Here is a 24,866-nt window from a genome sequence, read left to right as displayed (position 1 = left end):
ACAGTGTGGTCTTGTGCTTCACTTCCTGTTTTCTCACTCGCCACACCTGCGTCTTGTCACAAATTAGTCATTAGATTACTTTCACACTCACTCATCAGATTGTCTTTAGCACACCTGATTCCAATGAAGGGCCTGTTATTGGGCTTTCACGACCTTGGTGATGACATCATCACTTGATTCAGGTATGCTGAAGCAGGGAGAGAACTAAAACATGCAGGACCGGGGCTCTCGAGGACCAGGGTTGGGCTCCCCTGCATCACAGTATTTCTTTTGTGGATTCCTGGATTTCTCAGATTTGCTTGCTCCTTTGAAGTTTGTTTTCTCCTGAATTAAATTGATGAAGTTTTGTGATTTTTCTCACAAAGTCGCCCAGTTTTTACACCGGCTTTCTGACTGATTGGAAGCCATCCTGCATGTAACTTCATTTGACGCATTAGCGGATTTGGCCAGATGATATCAGAGTGCTGAATCAGGACATTGCAGAAAGTTGAGCCAAAATATTTCTGCACTCTGTGCAGTATTACAGTTAAATTTGACCAGAAGTTGTCTTTGTATAGACGGTGTTCTCGAAGAACTGGAAACTGGACGGCCTCCGTAATTATCCCTGTAGTTATGAAATGAATAGAAAAAACTGACCAGCATCGGATTTTATGTAGAAAAAGTAGAAAGCTGTAGAAAAGTGGTTAAAATGCAGATCGTGGATTGCCGTGTCTGTCTGTGAACAACGTGCAGTCACCAGCTCACCTGTCGAGTGTTTACCATCTATTAACCTTTCCTGTGCAGTACACACCTCTAGACACACTTATCTTTACAACACTTTCATTATAAGTTGTTTACATCTTCTGAACAAGCTGGAAGATGTGATTTGAAGTGGTAAAATTAAGTATAAAGAATAAATCACTTACCAGCCACTAATATGCATGAGTGATTCATGTTTATTAACCTGCTGATTCAACAGCCATCCATGTGTATTGTATTGCAGGTTTATACAGGAGAGATCCACGCTTGTTTTTAGTTTCTTCTGTGCCGAGGTAAACAGTGTCTCCATCCGAGGTAAACAGTGTCTCCATCAGAGTAGGCTCGATGGTTACCCCCACCTTTTCTGGAAACCTTTGGCTGAACCTCAGGAGACCTGAACCCACTGCACCACATAGTTTAACAAACACAGACAGCCCCGGCACCCCCACCTCTCTCCCGTCGGTCAGACAGAGTTATTCTGGTGGTCTGGGCTGTTTGTGCTCACCCTATTAATCCCCGTTCAGATGATTTGTTCTTATTTCTCCAATTTTGGCATTGACTTTTTTCTCCTTTTGTCTTTTTTTGACCAAATAAGCCCATTTAATTCCTGTTGGGTGGCCAAATATGATGTAACTTAGTTTCATCCTTGGATAATGAAACAATTGCTAGTATTTAGTAAGAACTGTGACTTTGTCCTTGAAAACGCCTGAGTCAAGAGTGAAAGTCAAATGAGACGAGAATATACAGGATCACCTGCTTGGGGATAAATATTTTGTGAATTAGGAGGTTTATCATGTAAACACCAGCTGCTGCTCAGCATCTATGTGTTTCATCATGAAGTGACAAAAAGGGATGAATCATGTAAACACGTAAATATGTATTCATAAATATCTGATTTATGTAGATGTCTTTATGACATATAGTTAATTTCACGCAACTAACTAACTTAAGACACGATACAAATCAAACTTGATGCATTCATCAGTTCAATATAGGGACTTGATGTAATTGATGTTATACTATAATATCTGAGGTGTTACATGGGTGAGGATTGCAGACCTGTCTGATGTAAGGACAGTTTCGGATTCTCTATAATACAACTTCATACTCCAGTTTATGCTTTCTATAATCTTATTGTCCACAACAACCACACTGGTCTATATGATGAGGTCGGTTCTTGCAGAGACGGGCCTCATATGTTGAGTTTGATCTACCAAAATTAGGGATGGAGTAGGTTTTGAGTGTAAAATACATCCAAATAGCGACATTTTGTCATGAAACGTTGAATAGCACAGTGCTACTATGCTAGCCTGCTATCTGGCTGCAAGCCGTGGAATGGATTCAGGGTACATCAGGAATGTCCCTCCTTTCTCCTTATCTATCGACTTTCACTCAACCCCGTGGATGACGTCAGTGAAGGGCGTTCACATTGCTGTGGCAGTCGGACCGCACATTCACTTAGTGACGTCATAATAATGTGACAGCGATGCAAGTTAGTGACATGTGCCGTGGTGTGGAAAGAACTACAAGTTTCCGAAAATGGACTACAAAAAGTGCATTTGGGTTTGAGATGATTTCAAGTTGTTCCAGCAGATTATTGCTTTGGTAACTTATATGATATGCGTCATTTTTCCGCCATCGTCATTTTCCGTAAACGCTAGGCTGAGCGGGTCCCTTTAAATGTTGTCGTCGCAAGGAATTGTGGGACAACATGGAATGTAGCTATTGGCTGTCCTTGAAATCGCTAAATCACGTCGTCACCTAATTTGCATTATTTGACATTGTAATCTTAAGACACGCTATAGAAAAGAGGAATAACATCGTGGAAGAAACAAAGTAAATAAAAAAATGCCCTGAATATGTTTAAAACTGCAAATGAGCTTTCTGCTGCTGATTCTAGTGATTTTGCTTTTATTTTTGTCATTGAAATAGGCCACTACTTCTCAAAATAACTTCAAGCCGAATGCTTTGTCGAGACCAGGGGTCGGCAACCGTAGCGGCACCTCAACCTATTTAAGGGTAACTGGTTTTGAAGTGTTCAGGGGCAACAATGATCAGGGTCCAAAGCGTTGTTTTGTCTTCGGATATGACAATGCATTTATTTGTTATCCACAAGTCAATGCCTATCATCAACACCTAGAACCTGAACGTTCCCCTGTCACTCACCCTGACCTGTCTCCCTGACACAGTCTGAAAACTGATTGCTCTGAGTCCTGCACACCTGGCACCAATTATCTGGAGGCTCTATAACCACCTTGCTCCAGCTCCAACTATTGGCCACAACTTGAACATAAAACCTGCACAGGTGATCAGTAAATGGGATCACATACAGAAAACAGAAATAAACAATAAACCCATATTAAACATAAAATGGCTCCGACACCAGCTTTAAACACTCAACGAGCCATTTTGGACTCCAGCTGGGACTGCTGCAGGAGGGAGGGAGGCTACTGTCAGACCTCAGGTCTGTGAATGCTTCAGGACAGAGGAGGGGCTCACAGCAGGACCCACTGCTCGTTGACGACAGTGACTGCAGAACGAAACGTGCTTTCTCGTCAGAGTCGCCAAACACACTAAAAAGTCGCCAATAACACCAGAAAAAGTAGCTTGATTTGTCGCGAGTCGCTTTTCACAAAAACAGTCGCCAAAAGGACCCAAAGAGTCGCCATATTTAGCGAGAAAGTCGCTGACTTGGCAACAGTGAATGGACTTCCTGACTCATTACTCAGCGTCTCATTGAAATCCGCCTCCCTTCAGGAAATCCATTCCACATTTTCCAGCCAGCGAGCAGAGCAGCCAGCAGAGAAGCAGTGGAGTCATTTCAGCAACAATAAAGCACAGATGAGGCTTCATGGATCGTATCTCTCCACAGGTTGGATCGGAAATTTCCGATCAGTGAATTACGTTGGTAACAGAACCAGATACTCATACTGGATCGAATCGGCCCCATCCCTAGCTTCAGGCAAGTCCAGAACCAGCAAATACATTTGAGCTCAATTAAGACCAATTTTATTCAACATAGCTATTAATATGACAAATGACAATCCTTGTTTGTCTGCCTTTACATGCATCAGCTTTGCTAATGTATGCTGCTATCTGACAAAACAATTTCCCTTCGGGGATGAATAAAGTTATCTATCTATCTATCTATCTATCTATCTATCTATCTATCTATCTATCTATCTATCTATCTATCTATCTATCTATCTATCTATCTATCTATCTATTCTGAGCTGTATGTGTTGCCAGTGCTGCCATGAAAAAACCGCTTAGCAGGATGTTTCTGTCCTCTTGTGATGTCCCACCCACTGCCTGAGCAGCCTGCCAGCTTTGGCAGTCACTGTGGCTTTTCTGGCTCCTCTTCCTCTTCTCATTGCCGTGGCTTGTGCTGATATCAAAGTGCACCTATGATGCCGAACTTTTAATTGTGTCCACGCCTCAGCGGCGGTGAAAGAAACAAGCATCTGGCATCTCAACAGCGGGCCTCATTACACTGCTGAACAAAGACGCTGTTCCATCTTTATCTTTTACACACAAAACACGCTGCAAACTGCAAGGGAGGGTCACAACTTGTTTGTTGGCATGTCTGGTATTTTTTTAAATCTCATTAATGATAAGTGTTTGCTGATACAGTGCAAATATTCTTTGTCGCATGTAAGAAAATGTGCTTTCTGTCTTGCCATGTCTGCTGTTTTTCCACATCAACCCCCAGCCTGTTTTGTTGAAGTACGAGATAAAGAAACCGTCGGCCCATCAAAACGCAGCAGTTTGCTATATCACATCCATTTTCTTTTATCTTTCTCTTGCTCAGCATTTCTTCCTCCTTTTCTCCATTTGTTCAATTACTTTTTCTCTCCTTTCACTATCCCCCTCCGGTTTCTTGCTCCATCATACTTGTGTTTCCCTCCCCCCTCACTCTCTGTGTGACTGGATGAGAGCTGACAGGCTCCAGTAAACCCTCTCAGCGGCCCGGCCCATTAGGCCCGTCATGCGTTCAACTCCCTGTTGAGTCTATTACAGAACAGAGTCGGCAGGCCCGGTGCGACCTGAAGAAAGGGTCAGGGGAATTTAAGACTGATGGGAAATCAGTCTCATGATGATTTAGTAATCCGTTCTGGATGAATGGAGGCTTCGGGGTGCTGTGACCTGTGCTGCACGTATGTCAATGTAAGCTGGGAAAATCTTTACAAGTGTGAACTTGTGTCAACATGTGAGCGAATGCCTTGCTCCTCACTTAACTTCACATGCACCGTGTTAGGAGGAACTTGACCATTATCCCACTGACATCTCATGTGATTGGCTGAGAAAGGAGACTTGCATTTTGTTTTTTTCTTCTGAATGTCTACGAGATAAACCCAAATATCTCTGGGAGTTTATGCTAATAGATTAATGCACAATTCGTATTGAGATTTCAGCCTTCAGCAAGTTTGCTCTGGAGACGAGATTTCATGATAAGACATGCTCTGTTTGTTTTCCAAATTCAGATTTATTTGCTGTCACACTTTTCATGTGTTCAATGACTTCCTCCTCCAAAACGTCCAACTCCACATTTCCATGCTTGTTGGGTCTCAGTCCTCCGTACAATCACTTCAAGAAAAATAAACACAGAAGCCATATGGTTTCCAGCCGATTGTTGTCATGTAAACGGGAAGTGAAAGACACAAAACCCTCCTTTGAATCCGTTTTGCATGTGACATATTTGTGAATTTGTGAATATTCGCTTGAACATTGGACCTTTTGAAAGTGTGTCACATTAAAATATGTTGGTACTATTGGCTGCTTTGGATCCACAGGCTACTAAGAGCATTTGCTTGATGAAGACTTTGCATTCAAAGGAACAATATTGAATGACATGAAGCGTTCAACTTCCAAAGCCTTTACATTACTGTAACGTCCTTTTTCGTTTTGATGGATTTGCCTCACAAAATTTGAAGCCTCCCCCTCCTCTGGTTTCTTACCAACTGCACTCTTGTAAATAGATGGGCACATGTCCAAGAAAAACAAGAATGTATGTCCTTTACTGTATCTACATTATGTAGGTCATCTTTCCCCTATAAACAAGTGGAAGGCTCCAGATATAAAGTAGATGTAATAAAGATAATGGCAATCTTTAAAGCACTGAGCTTCCCAAACCAATCTTGTATACGTTTCATGATATTCTCTGTATCTCATCTCCAGGTATTCAGGACAGGAATTTAATTTACTCAGACTTAGGATTGGTTTAATGCGCAATGCCATAGACTTAATATGATTTGCTCTTATTTGCTTTTTAAGCCGGGCTTCAGCTCATGCAGATATGTAGATATCGGAGCTTAACCTTGTGTTTCAAAGCAGGCCAAGTGACATTCTGTCTTGACATGGTTGAAATACAGTTGGTTTTTGGAGATTTGGAACACTATCCCATGAAAACATGCATGATTGGTGGGTTTGGGGCATTTGATAGATTTTCATGTGAGCAAGGCTATTTGAGGATAAATCCTTTTAAACATGCAGCATAAAGCCCTTCACACTCTTTCACCTGTCGCCGTGCTTCAGTAGAATAAGCAGCTCACTTTGAAGTCTCATACGCAGCAATTTCTGGGTTTTATGAGGAAACTATGCAAACTTGGCGTTTACAAAAAGTTTCTCAGAAGTTCTCTAAAAAATACATTTAGTGTTTTGTCATGCATAAAAACTAATTTACACTCATTACATGACAACGAAAACTCCTTTTTTACTTGAGGAGTGCCTCATTATTCATGAATGAACTCAGTCTTCTTGACATTTATCAGAGTTGTAGGAGTTGTGTGTGTGTGTGTGTGTGTGTGTGTGTGTGTGTGTGTGTGTGTGTGTGTGTGTGTGTGTGTGTGTGTGTGTGTGTGTGTGTGTGTTCTGTGATGGACAGATCTACTCTCAACTGAATAAGACTATATAGAAGCTGGGTGGATTAAAGTAATATAATCTTTTTTTCTGCTTATTATAAAGCATTTTAAGTTCCACCTTTCTGGCTTGGGTCTAAAAATAAAAATGTTATTGTTGGGAAGTCATTCATTGTGTTTTGTAGTATTTGATGAATTGTGTTGTGTGTTGATTATAATTTGCGTTTCTTCCACACATGCAGCAGAAACAGCTGAAAATCAACACTCCTGGCTAAATATTTAAACCATTAACACTCGCCCTGCAAAACTGTGATCGAAGTCTCCTTTAGGAATGCACAGCGGTTTAGAGTGACTTAAATCTATAACAGTAGATCTTTGCCTGCAGTTGAACAGCTGCAACATGGGCCATCTGTTTCACACTAATCCAGCCTAGTGTGATGTAACGCAACTTATTGTTTACATGCATGTTTAGCTGGTTTTGTGTGAGAGGATTACGTGTGCTCTCACTGTTTGCCTGCAAAAAAAGAAAAAAACTTATTTGCAGTCTTTTTCACATATATACACATACATACACTTAGTATATAGCATATATACTCTGCATAGTACAAAATAATCCAATAATTATCAACAGCCTCCAGTTATGTCACTTTTCTTGCTCTTGATAACAGATATTAGGAGAACCTTTTCTTTCTCTCATTGGATTTGTGTGAAGAACTGCCACCTTTAAATGTCCACATGATGAACTTTCGCTGACAGCTGCTTGTTTGCCAGGAAACATAATGCATTTTATTAGGTGGGTAAATGTGCAGGTCACAACCCTCCTCGGTTTATCACTGAGCCCCCGCTATGTTGACATTTACTACCCACCTTCTCTGCGTCCCACCTGAACATCATTTCACATGTGCAGCTGCAGAGTCTACAATTATCAGTTTTCTGCTCAATTTAAATATGAATAGAGAGGCATTATTTATTTATTGTATTCACTTATTTATTTTGTGTCATCTTCCTAGGTTATTCTTATTCTTAGTATTACTATTGTTGCAATAATAATACTTAGAATAACAAGGCCTTTTGATTAAAAGAAGCAATATGTTAGCAAATTATGAAACAACGTATTAAAGGAAACATGAAATAAAATAAAATGCCCAAATGCAAGTGTCCAAAAGTGCTTTAAATATGAATTAATTTGAAATTATGTGATTAAACAGGGCCTTAAAATATCTAAGAAGTTCCATTGATCACTTTCCAAGTGAAAATTATTGGTTTTAGTGTCTTCATTTCAGAAATGTTTCGCCTTTACACAGGAAGGTGTTGAAAACGACGAGGTAGTTGGATGATTCTCTACATTAAAACTTCCAAGTCCCAGGAAAACTTTGTTCTTATTGTTCATCTCCTGAGCATGTGCAGGAGGACTATTTACTACATGATGTAGCGTTTCCACAAAAAGTTAAGTTTTTTGCCATGTTTTCACAGAGTCAGAGCGTTTCAAAAAGTTGCATTTTCCGTTAACTTGAAAATGTTGTTGTATAAACGACAATTAAAGTTTCTTAAATAAGAATTGATAGGTGAAACAGCTGATTTATGAACATTTCCAGTTCAGTTTTTGTCTGGTTTCAGGATGGAAGATGGTGAAATTCAGCAGAAAAGGACAGTTCATTTAACATATATTTTCATCAAAAACTTACTTGGCCTCCAAATCTAATCCTGCACACGGTGTCTGGTCGAACCTCAGCGGACTTTTAAATGTGGCATGAAATTATTGCATGTGCGTGAGTTCAATTCAGTCCAGCAGGTTTATGTTAATGCAATCTACCTTAATGCCACCAATTGTTTGATGTCATTAAAAGTTTACCCTTTAATAACACAGAAGATTGTGTCAATTCCTTAATTGTCGTCTTGTGTCTGCAGGGACTCTCTGCATTTATGGTTACATGAATGTCAGCGCTGCGGGCCAGATGCCGGTGATGGAGGAGGTTGTCAGTGAGAGGTGAGAATTAATCAGCTTCAATGTTTAATAATCACTGCGTTTGTGATTTAGCACTTCCTGATGATAGTCACACTGTTGAATAAACAGCACAAGCCCGCAGATTGTCATTGAACTGATGACAATGCATAAAAACCCCTCATGATATTACAACACAGGTCTTTTTCTCCTTTGTGTTGCAAAGTTTCTCTCATTGTTCTTTTGAACTTGGAAAAAAAACGTCTGGGAAATAATGAAACCATATGTGAGCAAAAGCTCTGTACAAGTCTGAATGTGCTGGAATCATCATATTTAACAAACTCTTATTTTATCCTCATAACACAATAACTCTTAGGACCCGGCAGTGTTTAGGAAGTGGTGTTTTGAGTTTGTCTATCATTGTGGGACTCGATCAAAATGTATAATTAATCAGAGGCTTTGTAATCGATCACGTCTCAGTATTCAACACAAGAAGGAACATTTTGGTAGACAGTTGAATAAATAATATATATCTACCAACAAAATATATTTTTTTTGTAATGATGATAGTTCATGTGTTGTTCAGATATAATGACGGGATTAAAGTGTTCATGGCTACAAATTAATAGCAATGGATGTTTGGTTTCTCCAAATGCTTGATTTTACCATTGATTCTTACCTGAAGTCCAAACAGACCCTGAACGACTTCCTCTCATTCCTTTTTTAAAATTTTCTGTACCAATGTGACCTGAACTCAAACATATGAGAAGATTCATGAATGATTGTGTTTTTTTTTAATTCTCAAGCACCTTTTCAGGTTTTTTTTTTCCACATTTATAATGTTAATGGCTAAACAACAAGTTATTTAAGGTGCCTTGCCTTTAGCCACAAGGCTCGTCGTGGTTCTCTAACTGCGTCTTTGGACCTTTTTCTCGGAGAACAAGTCCGTGAGACAGGAAGTCTATTCAAGCTGTACTCTTAGCATTCACATAGTTCACTTAATGCAATAAATTTGCATGCCACCTGACAAGAGTTCTCTCTTAAAACGAATTATATTATGTTGTTCAGTACCACCTAATGTCAGGCTTCGTGTTTACATATTTCCGAGTGAGTGTTTGAACATTTCCCCTTCTGCATCACGTCTTTCACCTAATTTTGCACATATGCTCCGAGGTATTTGAAGTCCTCTGAATGTCCTCTGGAGTGGATTTCCTGAGTGCTGTTTATAAACAGATGGGTGACAAATGAAACGCAGGAAACTCCGAGTATCTGTCCTCTTCGGAGGTGAGTGAAACTCGCAGAGCCACGTCATCGGTCCTTGCGTAGTAACGTATGAGATCTGGCATGTCTTTGCAGTTTTCCTCAGTTTGTTAATACCATTCATCAGAAGGTGTGCCTCAAAATGTCAATTTGAAATGTGTAGTATGCGTAGTCTTCAGATCATGATCATGCTCACTGGACTAATCATCTAATCATCATATGAATGGGTTCCAGTGGTTTCTGAAGCATACTCCAAAAATAGACGTTCAGTTTGTGACAGTTCTCCTTTAAAAATAAGAAAATCAAGCCAGTTTCACATTAAAGATTAGCTGTCAGAGCGGCTGCACGCCGTCCTGAATCTGCAGCATCCATGTTTTCGTTCATTGTTGCTCTGGGGACTGGCGCTGTGCAAAACTCAGCCTCAATTGTCTGGAGATCAGACACAAGCTCTTGCTTGCAGGGGAGGTTTTCTCTTTGCGTATTTAGTTCAGCAGAGGAAACAATAGACAAAGTGAGAATATTACTTCTGCACTGCCTGCTTCCTCACTCGCTACCGCAGCCTCAGGCTTGTTGGTTTGATTAAAACACGGATTTTGCAGAAACTGTTGGTTGTTTTTTTTTTTTATATATAGTATTGATATTATATATAATTGGTTTTTTTTTGTAGTTCCCTGTGCTTAGTGAACACCCAGTCTCGAGATTTTCCTTCAATTTCCGCAACAGTTTTTTTTTGCCTAATTTGAGCTACATAATGACTTAAAAAAATGTAAAAGTGATCAAATGAATTGCCTGAAAGAGATGCAGATGGACATTAGACCTACAGTAAAAGCTGAACCTGCAAGAGAATCACATTTCTTTCTGGTTAAAAACAAGCCTTTCTGTTTGGAATGGCTCAATTTGCTTTATGGTCGGTGTAATGTCTTTGTCTTAGCTTATAAGACGTAAAACATGATGCGAGACGAGTGGTGGCTTTTCTTGTGGTTCACTCCTGAACTGTAGAATGAATACTGAATACATGGGCAACAGCGCATCCCACAATGCATTGTGCAGGTGTCTCTTAAAGTCACAGTACCAAACTGTACTTATATATTACAGTCAGAAATCTGATTAGGAGTGAGCCTTTGTTAATAGACTATAAACTATGTTTTATTTAGGGTTATTTTTCACCTGGTGTTTTTGAACTCTGCTTCTCCGAGCACAATGCATTCGATCAGACATTGTGACATCCATGCAAACAACTGGTGCCTTCATTTACTTGCACCTGTGGAAGACATATAACAGTGACAAGGTTTGTTGGCTGTTATCCGGCCCTGTTCTACAGATCGGTGGCCTTTTCTTTTACTAAACACAACATATATGAGTAGTATGTAATTGAGGTGCACATTGTTCTTCACACAGGAAGCAATGGTGCAAAGCTCAACAAAGCCAAAATGTCTTCACTATGTGTCTTCACTATGTGTCTTCACTACGATCATGTTTGTTTGTAGACTCCAAGTAATTTAGCACTATCATTGCAAATGCTACAAAGAAATAATTCCACATTTTGAAGGCACTGTGATTAATTAGCTGTAATTTGATCAAGGCTTTGTATTTCAATGCACTTTATCAGGAACAATCTGATCAGACTTGTTTTTACATGATGATTGTATGAATAGTAATATTTCAATCACACTGAGCACACAACATGAATCATACCAGGCATTCATACCTCAAAGGTTTAATTTTGCAATGTCGGGAAACACTTTTATTTTAGATGCACAAAGAATAAAAAAATGTAGCAGTGAGCAATGGCAGCAAACAAATGAAATCAAAAGTAAGCCATCACAATCCATCTTTCTATAGATAGAGCTGTTGTTTAACCTGTGTCTTTATTATGGCTTGCATCAATATTTATGTCTCAGGATGAAGATCTATGCATTTTAATAAAAGTAAATTACGCTTCATGTGTTGTGAGAAGAAGCAAAGGCTGTAAATGTAACAACAATGTAAGGTTATTTATATTGATTAACTTGACAGGCTGCAGTCATTACAAGCGGTGCTTTAAGTGGTAAAAGATAAGCGCCGGTACTCCCCTTGGTGACACGCCGTCAGTCTCTCATACAAATATGGGACAAGAACATAATATTCAGTGGCGTACAGACATTTTGTACGGCAGGTGGTCAGTGGCAGCGTGTTGATCCACCGGCTGCTTTATTATAGTCGTGTGAGATTAAAAACAACAAGTACATGTTGTAAGTAATTGCATATTTATTTAAATATTGGGCGACTTTTAATAATTCCACCCCAAAAAATAAAAGGAACGAATGAGAGAGAGAAAGAGAGAGAGATGAGTGGATGTCTCTACACACCACCCTGAATAAGTTAAGATGTACTTTTATTGTCCCTGTGGGGACTTTCTTTTTTTTTATCAGCCTGTACATCATTACATGTATTGGGTGTAATTTAAGCGTGTAATTGTGGAAAAAAAAGCTGCAGTGAGTCCATTTGAAAATTGACGCAGAGGAACTTGGGGCCGTGTAGAACAAGAATGTGGTTCAGTTTACTGAAAACTATTGGAGTTTATACAAATCTGCCTCGACAGCAATATTATAATTCGGTGTGATTTTAGTGTGTGATTGTGAAAAAAAAATGCTGCAGTGATACCACTAGAAAATTGTTGGGCCTGGAGCGCAGCCACAGAGTTCAGAGTTACATGATGCACCTAAATGCATCATCCATGTATTGTCAGTAGGGATGAGCGAGTACACCACTATCTGTATCTGTTCAACCATCTAAATGATCTGAATCTGTATCTGTACTCTGAGTGGGCGGGGCCTACGTTGGCATCCACAGGAGCCAAAATGATTGTTTTTCTTCCAGTTGTTCTTGTTTTCAGCTTATGTCCGTCTTGCCTGTCAATACACCAAAGATGAAGTGACATTTTCAAATGTGTCCACTCTGGAACCCGTTTAAAAAACAACAACAATCTTTAGGCTCCTAAAACGTTGCGCTGTGTGAATGAACAGACAAAAACGATGCAGTTACACGAAATGGTGCCGTTGTGTGGACGGGCCCTTAAACAAGCTGGTTTACAGAAGGATCCTACGTGACCCAGTTTTCTACTGCGATCACATGATTGGAGTCCTTGTCTGTTTGACGGCTGTCTTTGTCAGCCTTGATGAAAAGCAAGTGTGATTCATGAGGTAGGCCTTGTTGGCCCGCGCTGCAGCTTACATACACATATAGAACAGACACAAATGTGGATTGGTGTGGTTTCATACCTGTTAGAACAAGTGTTTATTTGGTCCATTGACACACACTTTCAAGGTGCTGTTGACAGACATTTTACACGTGTGTCAGTAGAACATTAAGGATGTGCTTATTTGTGTCAAGCAGTTCAAGATCAAAGCTTGAAAAATAACAAAATTTGAGTGTATATTTGGTTTGTTATTTTGTTCACGATGGTATTTAAAAAAGATGATGAAACAACTCTCAGCCAAACAGTTAAAAAAATGTAAATAGATGATTTTTAAACAGCATAAAGCAGAAGGAGTGTGAGCTTATGTGCCTAAATACTGTGTATTTCTACATGTGTGTATACAGTAAAACCTCTGATGTAGGGACGCCTTCAAATCCTCGGGAGAGTGTCCCGTGAAGACAGGTGTCCTCTCTTTGGAGGGACAGGTCACAAGGACAAATTGTAGGATATTTGTTGTTGGATATTGTCGGATTAGTTCAGGGGTGTCAAACTCAGATCCTCGAGGGCTGAAGGTCTGCACGTTTTCCACGTCTCCCTCCCCTGAATGTCCCGATGCTTCATCACCAAGTTCAGCACAAGGCCAGATAACGAGCTGCTCATTACCATCAGCTGTGTGGAAGCAGGGACACGCCCAAATTGTGCAGGGCCGCGGCCCTCGAGGACCGGAGTTCGACATGTGTGGATTAGCTGATATTGAATGAACCAAACATCAAATATGTTATGATTATTTAAAAGCATGCCACTGAACCAATAAGACACGTATATAATATAAATACATATATACACATGCATATAAGATGTATACAAAATAATTATTAAATAAGATTTCATGTACTTCAGGGACCACATACAGTCCAGTTTCATCCTGAGTGACCAGACTGGTAAAATATTGATATAATAACCTTTAAATTTACACTTAAAAGGTGTTCTTTGTTGTGGTCACAGTGTATGGAAAGAAATTGTCTCTATTAAAATAATTACAATTTCAACATCAATTCTAATGAAATAATTCTGGTGTGAAATACAATGAAATGCCCCCAAAATACTTGCATAAATCCTGAATAACCTCCTTGCTTGGTGGGACCAGATTGGTGGGACTTGTCGGTTTTGGCCCACGGGCCTTATGTTCTCTACCGTCAAGGGACTGTGAAACTTTCATGTGTGCAGAGTACGACTGACGTCAAAACCGTCATCCACCCTGTACGCTGGGCTCAGACACTCTGTGGTGGAACACACGATCTGTGCACGCTGACTGCTCGTGCTCCAGAGCTTCTGGACGCTTGTGTGACGAGATCTTCCGTCTCCCCATCTGAATGATCACAAATTAAAAGCAAATAAAAAGCCAGATGAGTCAGAATTCCTGAAGTGAAAAACAAACTACTTGAGGAAAGGTGGAGAACGCCAGACAGCAGAAGTGGAGATAGTTTCGGATCGTTATGTTGCGTTACGGAACGTTATGGAAGTGAACCTGGAGTGTAGTATGGACGCAATCGTGTAGCACTCGCATCCCGCGCACAATCTACATTACACAATCCACATGGAATGTGGAAATCATGGAAGGGTTGACAGAGAGGAGCTTCACCGTGCGGCACTGTGCTGCGGTGAAGCGACGATTATTCAGATCTAAAAACTAACATCTTGAAACCACGTCTGAATGTTCCAATAATCGGGTCCAGTTTTTGGCCATTTTAGTGTTAAATTTGCCAGGGAAACCTGTCCGTTGTCCGTGTTCGGCAGGTTGTCGCTCATTACGGTGTGTTAACAGTTAAATATGTGTCTGTGCACAGTGACGCCCAGTACAGAGTGTCCACTCCTCACAGGACCTACTGTACCTTATTTATGGACAAGGGGTGGGATTTAATTAGTTTTACTGCTTTCTACTTTTGGGACACTTTACCTAATTATATTATATTATTCTGCTGTAATTATTCACTGTTTGTGTGGATAAAAACCTTTGGTTATCTGGTGTTGACTTGATATTGATTTTAAGGATGTCTGAAATATATAAAAAAATAAAAAAATGAAAAGGAAGTGTTGTTCAAAGAATCGTACTGAAAATAAAATAGCAAACATAAGAACTTCAAGGAGAGGAAACAGAGAACAAAGTAAGGAATATAAACCTAAGAAAAACAAGAAATATTTGCCAAACCATGTTCATGCTTTAATCAAACCAGTGTCTTTGGAAGCCGATCCAAATTAGTTCATCCTCTGGTCTCTTAAATCACATGAGAGGTTGTTGTTAATGAAGTAAACTTGTAAACTCATCCTCAGATTTGAACAGAATAAAACTACGTTTGCATGCTATTTCGGTCAAATCTATTTTAGGAGATTCCATCTTGTCTGATAATCCACTAAAGCTACAGGTCAGTGTGAAAAACTCACGAAAGTTCACTTGGTGCTCCAATCCTTTCCTTGCCTCTTACTTCTGAGGTTTGGCAATCATCCTCTGGAGACACTAATCACAAATACCGGCATGAAATAAGAGAAAATGTGCATTAAAGCCATTTTTTAATGCCAACATAGCAGCTTTGTCTATATTTTCTTATTTGCTGGAGACATTGGCATCTTGCACCAGGAGGGAGAAACATGTTTGACACATCAAACTCACATGATGCACAGCATCACTTATGTAAATTATATATTCTCACATTTGTGTTGGCACATATGTATCTATGGTATAGATATGTAATCCATGGTAATTACCCTTTGCCACATGGGTTTTAAGATGTAATCCCATGTTGCACAGCCTCTGGTCCCTACAGTGCTCATGCCATACAGTATGTTTTCATCCTGCACATTTCAACATTATATTAATCTAATGAAAAGAATGTCTGAACATAAAACTTTATCATTATTTAAAAAATGTCTATATTCATTAATGAGAACATACACATGTGTTCCATTTGCTTACATTTAAAGAAAGGTTTGATACATGGTACCATTTTCCATTTAAAAGAAAAAAACGACTCAACCTCAATTTCAATAGGGTTGGATGAGGCATTTTTATATCGTATATATTTTACAACACATAATGCATGGATGCCACTTAGTTATGTAATATATGACTATGATGTAGCTATGCATAGATAGGCCTTTTATCTAACTATCTTATTCGTCAATGTTACCTCTGTATGTGAAGCTGCAGCTTCACAAGTATTTGAAGGTAATTCATGACACAGAAATTGTGCGTCGGTGTGAATGTTAAAGTAACAACTCACAAAATCTTTAACATATATTTCCCATAAAAGGTTTCACTCACAATTTATTATCTGACCTCACAAGATCAGAGAATAAACCAATATACCCAAACCAGACCATTACCACTCATTGTCAATATTTTACAACCTGCAGTTTCCCAAATCCATCACAGCAAAGTCCATATGTTTACAAACAAACCAGAATTTGTAGCCATTAAACTGTGTTTATGTTTCACATATTCAGAAACCTGCTGCAAGGGTTTCTGGGATATCAAAGATGTGAAGTGAAAATATCAATATTTGACCAATTCAGTCCAAAAATAGCCAGACTTTCTCAAACAAAGTCTTGAGAGTAGTATGAGAGAAGCCTTAAATGTTGTGAAACGGATCGTTTATCGAACAGGAACTTGTGACACGATGCCTCAGGAATCTTCCGGAGCTCCCATGACCACAAGATATCAACAAACCCGGAGATGATCTGCGGACTTTAAATGCTGGAAATACGTGTAGTGAGGAACTTAATTGAGAAAGGTCGTGACAACGCATTAGAGCTGGACATCAAAAACTAAAACTGAGTCCTAAATGTGTCTGTTCTAGTACAGGAACTTTAATGTGTCTCTGTGTTTTCATTGTGGTGGGCTTCTAACCCGTCCAGAGTACAGTACATCCTGTCTTTGTCCATAGTTGGCCCGGCTCAGCGCCAGCGTCCTGCCACCCTCTGTTAAACAAAGCCGTAGGGAAGATAGATAGATGCTGCACATGCTGTGGACTCTATATGCCATGGTACAAAGACATGGATATACTGTATGTGTGTAAGTGCATGGTCTGTGTTTGTTCTGCAAAGGTTTCCATATTTCTGTATTATTTCTGTATAGTGCGGAGTGAGAGAGAGCGTATGAAAGTTAGAGTGGGGCTCATTAGCTTGCTTGTACATCTTTACAATTCAACACTGACGGAATGATAAAGATGCAAAACAAAAGAAGAAAAAAAAGAAAAAGTTGAGATGTGGAGGATCCTTCAAGATGTCACCAAGAGCAACAATCCAGGGCATCAGCAAAACTTGGTGGATTGGAAGATGGAGGAGTGACAACTGTGACTTGTATTACTCCAAAAGGTTTTTAAAGAAGTTTCTATCTTGATTCAAGTTTTGAATCTATCTTGCGGTTCTTGTTTGAATTACAGAATCGTCTGTATATTCTTCCAGAATCTGCCTAAGCTGGCGCTGCTGAAAGGCTGAGAACAGGAGCCAATTGCAGCTGGCAGCGCACGATAGGCATGGGACACACCGGAAAAAACAGACGTACACGCTCACATGCATTCACTCCTACATTCAATTTTATAGACATTGACTCAGAAGTGCACCTGTTTCTTGCTGTGTGGTGGAGATGGTGACCACTCCCTAACACAGACTGAAACTTGAAGAGTCCATGAAAAATTGCATGGTTCTTGCACGTCGTCTAATTTTCTGATCTAAAATTGAGATGAATGAAGTCATTTCATTGGTCTCCTTCGGGAAATTATCTTTTGCATTGAACCCCATCCGGTTCATACACACACTGGAAGCAGTGGGAGAATTCCGGGAGTTTGGGGTGATTCCTCATGCATACACAGAATGATGGAAATGAGAGTGGGGATACGAGATGAGCTTCACTTTCTCCACCTAAATCAGGTCACAGTTCAGAGATTCAAAGTTTCCCAGCCACCATATCAATTAATCTTTCTACATATTGTATGCTGCTTGTTTTCTTCCATTTGCATCATTATGGAATAATGTGTCCTTTATTGTAAACTGCTCTTATGTTTTGTTACACAGATCAGCCGTAACATTCTGACCATGTCCAGTTGAATACATCTTGGATTTCATTAAAAATTATTGAAGATAGTGCAATGTATCTCATCTCATCACACAAAGAAAACACAAGTCTCTTTTGTGTGACACTACCTTACTTTTTCTTCGACTTAAACTCTGTATGTCAAACATGATCCTGCAAGGCAGTATCTCATGTCACAGATTTATATGTGACCAGTAAACGCTATCATCCCGGAACAGGAACCCTGACTTGGAACAATCAGTCAATATGACGCAGCCAGTCAGACTCGGAGCGATCAGATAGCAGTCGGCTTCTCTTTCCTCTCCTGGAATCAGATTTCCTTCCATACTTGGCTGTTTGCTTTCACTTTGCGCATCACCTACGGTGTCTTGTGACAGATCCGGTTTTCTGCATGGCTGGTTTCAACAGGATAGTTCAGTCTTCGAAAGTGTGAACTCAAACATAAAGCTCAGCAGGAACAAGTTGCCCCTGCCCTCTCATGTTGTTCCAGTACATATGTCAACAAAAAGCCATGGTCATGCTTCTGTGGCCATAAGTGAGCTGCTTGTCTGGGGAACATGAAGAATCAATTTAACTCTGTTTGTACTGTAAATTTCATGCAGGTAAGTGCAACCGAACGTACTTCACACATCAGTGAAAAGATGATAAGATGAAGGACAAGACAAGGCGTGCGACACCAGAAATGATGCATCAGAGTCATCATGAAATAGAATACTAATAATCTCTCCATCATTTGAAATCTAAAGATGTGACCAGTACTATTTTATTTTGTCCGGGGTGCTCAAAGACCCATTTATCATCTGTAACCTCAAACCACCGGAGTCTGTTGTTGATTCTTCATCATGCACCACTCAACTTGTTTCTTTTATTGTTTCTGTATCTATCGATTCATACTCCACTCATGTCGTTTGGAGTCTTTGCGTTCGCTGCCAGATCTGTACTCTGAATCAGAGTGCCGTCATTTTCTTTCAGACTTGAATAATTCATTCAGCAACTGCTTACGTAATCTCAATAGGAAATCCACCATTCATATAAAAACTTCTTTCTGATGCATGAAGCAGAGCGTGCACACACACACACACACACACACACACACACACACACACACACACACACACACACACACACACACACACACACACACACACACACACACACACACACACACACACACACACACACACACACATAACTGTGGGCCTGAGAAAAGATCAACAACAAAGAAACAAGATGCCGAGGCTTTCACTCAACTCAGACAGGATCGTATCTGGGAACTGAAGTCGTCTTAACGACGCTGTCAAAAACTCAAGTGATAAAACTCCAAATCTGTCAGGCTCCCGAATCTGTTATCCTCACAGATGGAGAGGAATCTGCAGTGTGTGTGTGCGTGTGTGTGTGTGTGTGTGTGTGTGTGTGTGTGTGTGTGTGTTGGCTGGGTAGAGCGCTCCATTATACAGTGTTTCCAACCCGTTTGAATTCACGCCTGACAAGGTGATTTATCCCACCTGTCACTGATATCGCTGCCTGGCTTCTTGTCGTGGTTCAGCCTCCAGCACCTCCTCCTGCTCATTGATGTTTCCTTATTAAAGAACATCGCATAGCGTTACAAAAAAAAGTTTTCCATCAGCTCGTAGGCAAACGTCTCATAGTGTGGTATCTCATCCAAAACGTTGATTCTTGAGGCCTGATGGACTAAAGCTGTGTCCACATGAAAGTGGGAGCAAATATGAGGGAGCTGATCTACTTATGCAGGAGTCTTCAAATCTGGGGCTCCAGAGCCAGTGTCCTGCATGTTTTAGCTCTCCCAGCTCCAGAAAACCTCAATCTAATGTTGAGGCGATAATCAAGCTTGTAAAAAAAAGCCCGATAACAAGCCCCTTATTGCATTCAAGTGTGTTGCACCTGTGAAAGACCTAAAACTTGCGGGACACTGGCTCTCGAGGCCAGGATTTGAAGACCCCCTAACGGGACACACTGAGGATCGCCATCAACAGACACGTAGAATGAAAAGCCCCGTCTCCACCGCACAGAAAGTACCAGCCTAGACGGGTTTAAACCGCTCCGGCTCGCGTCTCACGACATGTAATGCAGTCTAAACCGCTCCAGACCGCTCCAAAGGCGACCGCTTTTCCGCTACCCATCCGTTGGGGTGCCGGGGACCATGGAACGGGTCTGAGGTTGAGCTGCTGTCTGCTGATTGGTCAGTGATTTACTACACGCCCTCAATATTTTTATGTGCCGGCTGGATGAAGCCTCTGCTGTCAGTGTGGTCAGCTGTGCACTGGTTGTTTTTATTTTCATTTTCTTTTCTTTGCTGCTCAACTTTAGTGTTTGTTGTGAAAGAGCGGACTTGAGGCAGGGGGAGACCGGGGGGAGGGACTTTGCATCGCGTTGGAGTTTTCTGTTTGCAGCATAGCGCTCGCCGTGGCGTGGATGCGCGTCCGTGACACCGGAGTCTGGAGCTTTCGTCTCCGGCGCTGACAGCGCTCCGGCAGCTCCGCTTTCCAGAGGCGGTCAGCGTTCTGTTCAGCCGCGGTCAGTGGCGCTTTATCGCGGGGACAGACCGCGGAAGCGATGAAAAGGAGCTCGGCTGCTCGGAGCTCGGCGCCTCCGTGTTCCGGCGCTGTGCTGCCGGAACACGGAGGCGCCGGAGTGGAGAACCTCCTGCAGAAAGCTCAGACTCCCGTGTCTGTGCCTCAGCCAACCGGGGGGAACGCTCCGGCCACTTGCCCCGCACCCGAGCGCTCAGTGCGGGGCACGTCGCCCGGCAAGTGGCCGAGCAACTCGCTCTCTCAAAACAAACACGGAAGTTGCGGCTGCAGCTCTCCACTGCAAAAATTGACTGCTGCAAAAAGTAACTTTTTTTTTTTTCCGCTGCAAAAAATAACAGTGCAAAGTGGAGAATGTAAACAACAACAGAGGATTCATAAGATCTACATCTGACGACGTTCTTTTCTGTTATAATGTCACATTTCTGCGGAGCTCATAAGCCCCGCCCACTTTTCAAGGTCCTCTCTGCAGTGGAGACACGGCCCAAAATTTGGGCACTAACCTCGACACGGTCGGGGTTAGTGCTTCCGAACTGCTCCATACCGCTCCGCTCCGTCCCGGCACTTGTGTGCGGTGGAGACGGGGCTCAAGTTACTATCGACATTCAACCCACTCACACAAAAATTCAAGTGAAAACACAGAATTTTTGCTTTTGCTTTTTTCAGAAAAGTTTTGTGTTTACACAATGATATTTTATTTTTTTTATTCATGTGAAGTACTTTGTGTTGCATTTTTTTGTTTGTATGAAAAGTGCTCTACAAATAAAGTTGGATATGATTTTCATTTGACAGTTTACACAGAAAGACAGAAACGCTGGGAACAAGGTAGTTTTCATGTTAGACCACTTGTGGGTGCTGTTGTCGGTTTTTGTAATGAAACTACACACACATACAACATATATGTTATAACAATGTCAAGTACACAGACATTCGTATGGATACACAATGAAGTTGGATTGCTACAGGTGACTCATAACTACCAAGTCCCAGGAGAATATGGACTGGAAGTCATGCTGCTCTGGAGGCCGCTGTTGCAGTCTCACACATGTACAGCAGAACTATGGTGCCGACAGAGTCGGTGTTTTCGAATAGGTGTGTTTTCTCCCGTTTCCATTGGGAGCCGCTTTTAAAAAGTTGCATTTTATATCGCAGAGTCAGGAAATCCATTGCACAGTTTGCAGCCAGCGAGGAGGCTACAGAAGTAGTGTTTTGGCTATCCAAGTTTCCATGACAACACGTCGCTGTTTGGACGTATTTTACGCTCAAAACACAGCAAAGGATCAACATGGATGTCTGCAAAGCCTTTTGAGAGAATACGTGCATACATCCGTACATTTCATACTTTCCTATGGAAATGAGTTTATTACAGCCTCATATAAAAAAAATGCTTCGGAGGGGGGATGGGGCCAGCGAAGACGGTGAAACGTACTCTTACTTATCTCTGCAGTTGGTGCAGCGTCTGTTGCTATGAGAAGGCCTTGAGTCCTGAACAGAGACAAATTCACAAAAGGCCAGGTGTGGGGAATTATCGGGGGGGGGGGGGGCAGAGCACACCCAGGAGGAATCGAAAAACAATCAGCCTTGGCGACTGGTGGTCTGAGAGAATCCGAATGTAGATAAGATTTGTTTTCGTTCAGGACGACTTTATATTTTTCTCGACCTTTAGACTCTCTGGTCTTCATGCTGCTCCAGATTGTGGCCATTTTTTAGCCTTCCAGCCGGACTCTGCATTTCTCCAAGGTGGTTACAATTCCGCGTAACCGTTCAAAAGTTGCATCTTGCGTACTCTTGCGTTCATTTATCACATCAGTCTGAGCGTTCAGAGCTCAGCACAGTCCCTCAGTGACGATCGGCCGCCTTCCCAATGCAGCTGCCCGCCTCCCAACTCTGCGATAGATCAAAAAGCCGCCAGCCCCAATCAGCAGCATACCTGCTATCTTGAATCCAAATATGTAGACCTCCTCCATGTTGTCCATGGAAAGAATGGCCAAACACAAGGACCTCCAGGTCGCCCGGGAGTCGAGCATGTATCTGGCAGCAAACGTCTCATTGAGACATGCGGGCTCTCCCTTGATCGATTGTCGTGTCGTAAAAATTTGGTCGATTGCATTGAGAGGCCAGCTGATCAATTCCACGGTTCCGGTTTGGTTCGGATGGGGATGTAAAGAGAGCCTTTTGTTAGATTCTGACACGAGACAGTACAAGACGGAAGCAGCAAGCCGGGGAGACGAGAGAGGAGAGGAGAGAAGAGAGAAGCGTCCGCCTTCGTTGAGTGCCGGAAGAACATCTTGGTTCACTTTTTCATTAACCACGCTGACGATGTGCACTTGTCGAGGAAGTGGCAGATCTCCCTGCAGAACACACCTTGGCGTTTCAGTGTTTCAAAGAAGATAAAAAGCAATGTCAGCTTGAAAAAGCAAAGAAAGAATGCCGCATTCACACCATTTGCAGTGAAATAATTCTGTTTCAAGTAGCAGAATAAGACAATCTGTTAACTTGAAGTAGCTCTCTGACCGTTAACACACTTGAGTATCTTTTTCATCCCCACAAACAATTTCTTTCTTTCTTTCTTTTTCTGGATACAGAATGACATCAAGGCTTTGTTGCAAACATACACCCAAAAAAAGTCTAACGTTGAGTGGACACTCTCAGCCGAACCCGGGACACTAATCTTTCTGCACACAGTTATTTTCAAGTGAGCCAGCAGCCTTTTGTGCATCTTAATTATATGGAGGAGGAAGACGCAGAAGCACTGTTTTGGGTTTGTATTTCTGTGTCGTCCAGTTTTGGTTTGCGATGGTGTTCACCCTGCTGGTGGAAGGGATTAGATCAGGAGAGGGAAACAGGAGAACTTTACAGCTGGATGAAAACGTAGGCAGCGGTGTGCTGCAGCTGCCCCGAGGAGAGCCAAAGCACCCCCAAGAAATGTGATTTTTTTTTTTAATGGTTTATTTTGATTTTTTTCTTATGTGTGAAGATTAGAATTTGTTGATCACAGACATGTAAAATTCCGCTGTCTTGGCCTTCAGCTATATGAGCTTCTCTTTCTCCATGGATATGAGAGCCAGTGGGGAAAGTCTTCCTTGCTCTCTCCTGTTGCGGACGTAGGTTTTTATGCATTTCAAGGCAGAAAAAGACGTATCTACCAATGCTGTGGTGGCTGGAATGGTCAACAGCAACTTTCATTGCCTCTGATCAAGGTCATTTTCAACCAGGAAAGCCAGCAGTTGTTGAGGTGATTTCATTTTGAATCACCTGTGAGCTATATAGTCTGATAAGATCAGCCTTTAGCCTCACAAAACCTAAATGCTTGTCATCCTCCTTGCCAGCCTCACTGTGCAGTTTTGCATCATCAAAGTGGGCTGACAGATCATCAAACTTTTCACAGTCAACTAAAGCCAGAAAATCAAGTTTTCTCAGGTTCTGGAATCGTGCCTCCATTTGCAAGCTGATGTTATCTAGGATGGTGTAAAACAACTTTCATCCGCGGCGGCTGCTTGCTGCGCGTGTTGCTGTCAATCAAGTTCATAGCGTTGCACCGCGACAGAAAACAATCATGGAATGAGTCAAACGACTCGCGCTGGTTCTTCAAGGCAAACATGTTGTCCCCGACCCTGGCTGCTGCAGCAGCTCAATGTCATTTCCCCAGTTTGAGAAACTTTCAATTTCATTGTTTCCAAAAAAAGCAAGCTCTTCCTCGTCCAAAGTCAGGTCAATTCTGCTGTGGCCAAATGTTTTCACAGTAATCAGGCTCTGTATATGGACCACTGATTTTTCATGTTTGCTATGGCACAGGGCAAGTTGTTCTACTCACTGCATCCCGTATTTGTCCAGACCTTGTCTTCCTTTTGTGAAGGTCTGGTAGCTCGGGTGTTGGTCTCCCATTTTTTAAAATCTGTTTTTTTCCCTCAAAAGAAAGTTGATAATACTTTATCGTCTCTCGTGCTGTCATCCTGCTTGTTATCCCGCCAACACTCGAGAGAGCGTAGTAGCGCTGTATAAATTCACTAATGCACTGTGATCGTATGTATAGTGTTGAGCATATCACAGTTACGTCCAAAGGCAGTATAAGGATCTGCCTTTTTGCGTAAATGATTTGATATGGTGAAACTGACTGCGCATGCACAAACACCTCCATTCACTGGACATGAGCTGCAAAGGAAGAGCAGCAGTCTGCCTTCAGGGGGTGTGGTCATCACAGTAACTCAGTGCAGTAGTGAGTGACTTGTGCAGCCTCTCTGCCGTACCAGGA

General features: G+C 41.5%; 1 protein-coding gene across 1 annotated transcript in view; it reads left to right on the top strand.

The window, feature by feature from the left end:
• Positions 1 to 8,512: 8,512 nt before the first annotated feature.
• The window catches only part of htr4 (5-hydroxytryptamine receptor 4), a gene marked incomplete at its 3' end in the record, with an annotated part of 120,140 nt that continues 103,786 nt past the window's right edge, over positions 8,513 to 24,866 (top strand). The window contains exon 1 of the mRNA XM_080502130.1: positions 8,513 to 8,583. Coding sequence (XP_080358256.1) covers positions 8,528 to 8,583 — 56 coding nt within the window. The 5' untranslated portion in view covers positions 8,513 to 8,527. The remainder of the gene's footprint in view (positions 8,584 to 24,866) is intronic.

This window comes from Blennius ocellaris (genome assembly GCF_963422515.1).
Source record: "Blennius ocellaris genome assembly, chromosome: 9".
NCBI classification, from domain to species: Eukaryota; Metazoa; Chordata; class Actinopteri; order Blenniiformes; family Blenniidae; genus Blennius; species Blennius ocellaris.
Note: the sequence above shows the minus strand (reverse complement) of the source record. Positions and strands in the feature narration are given on the sequence as shown.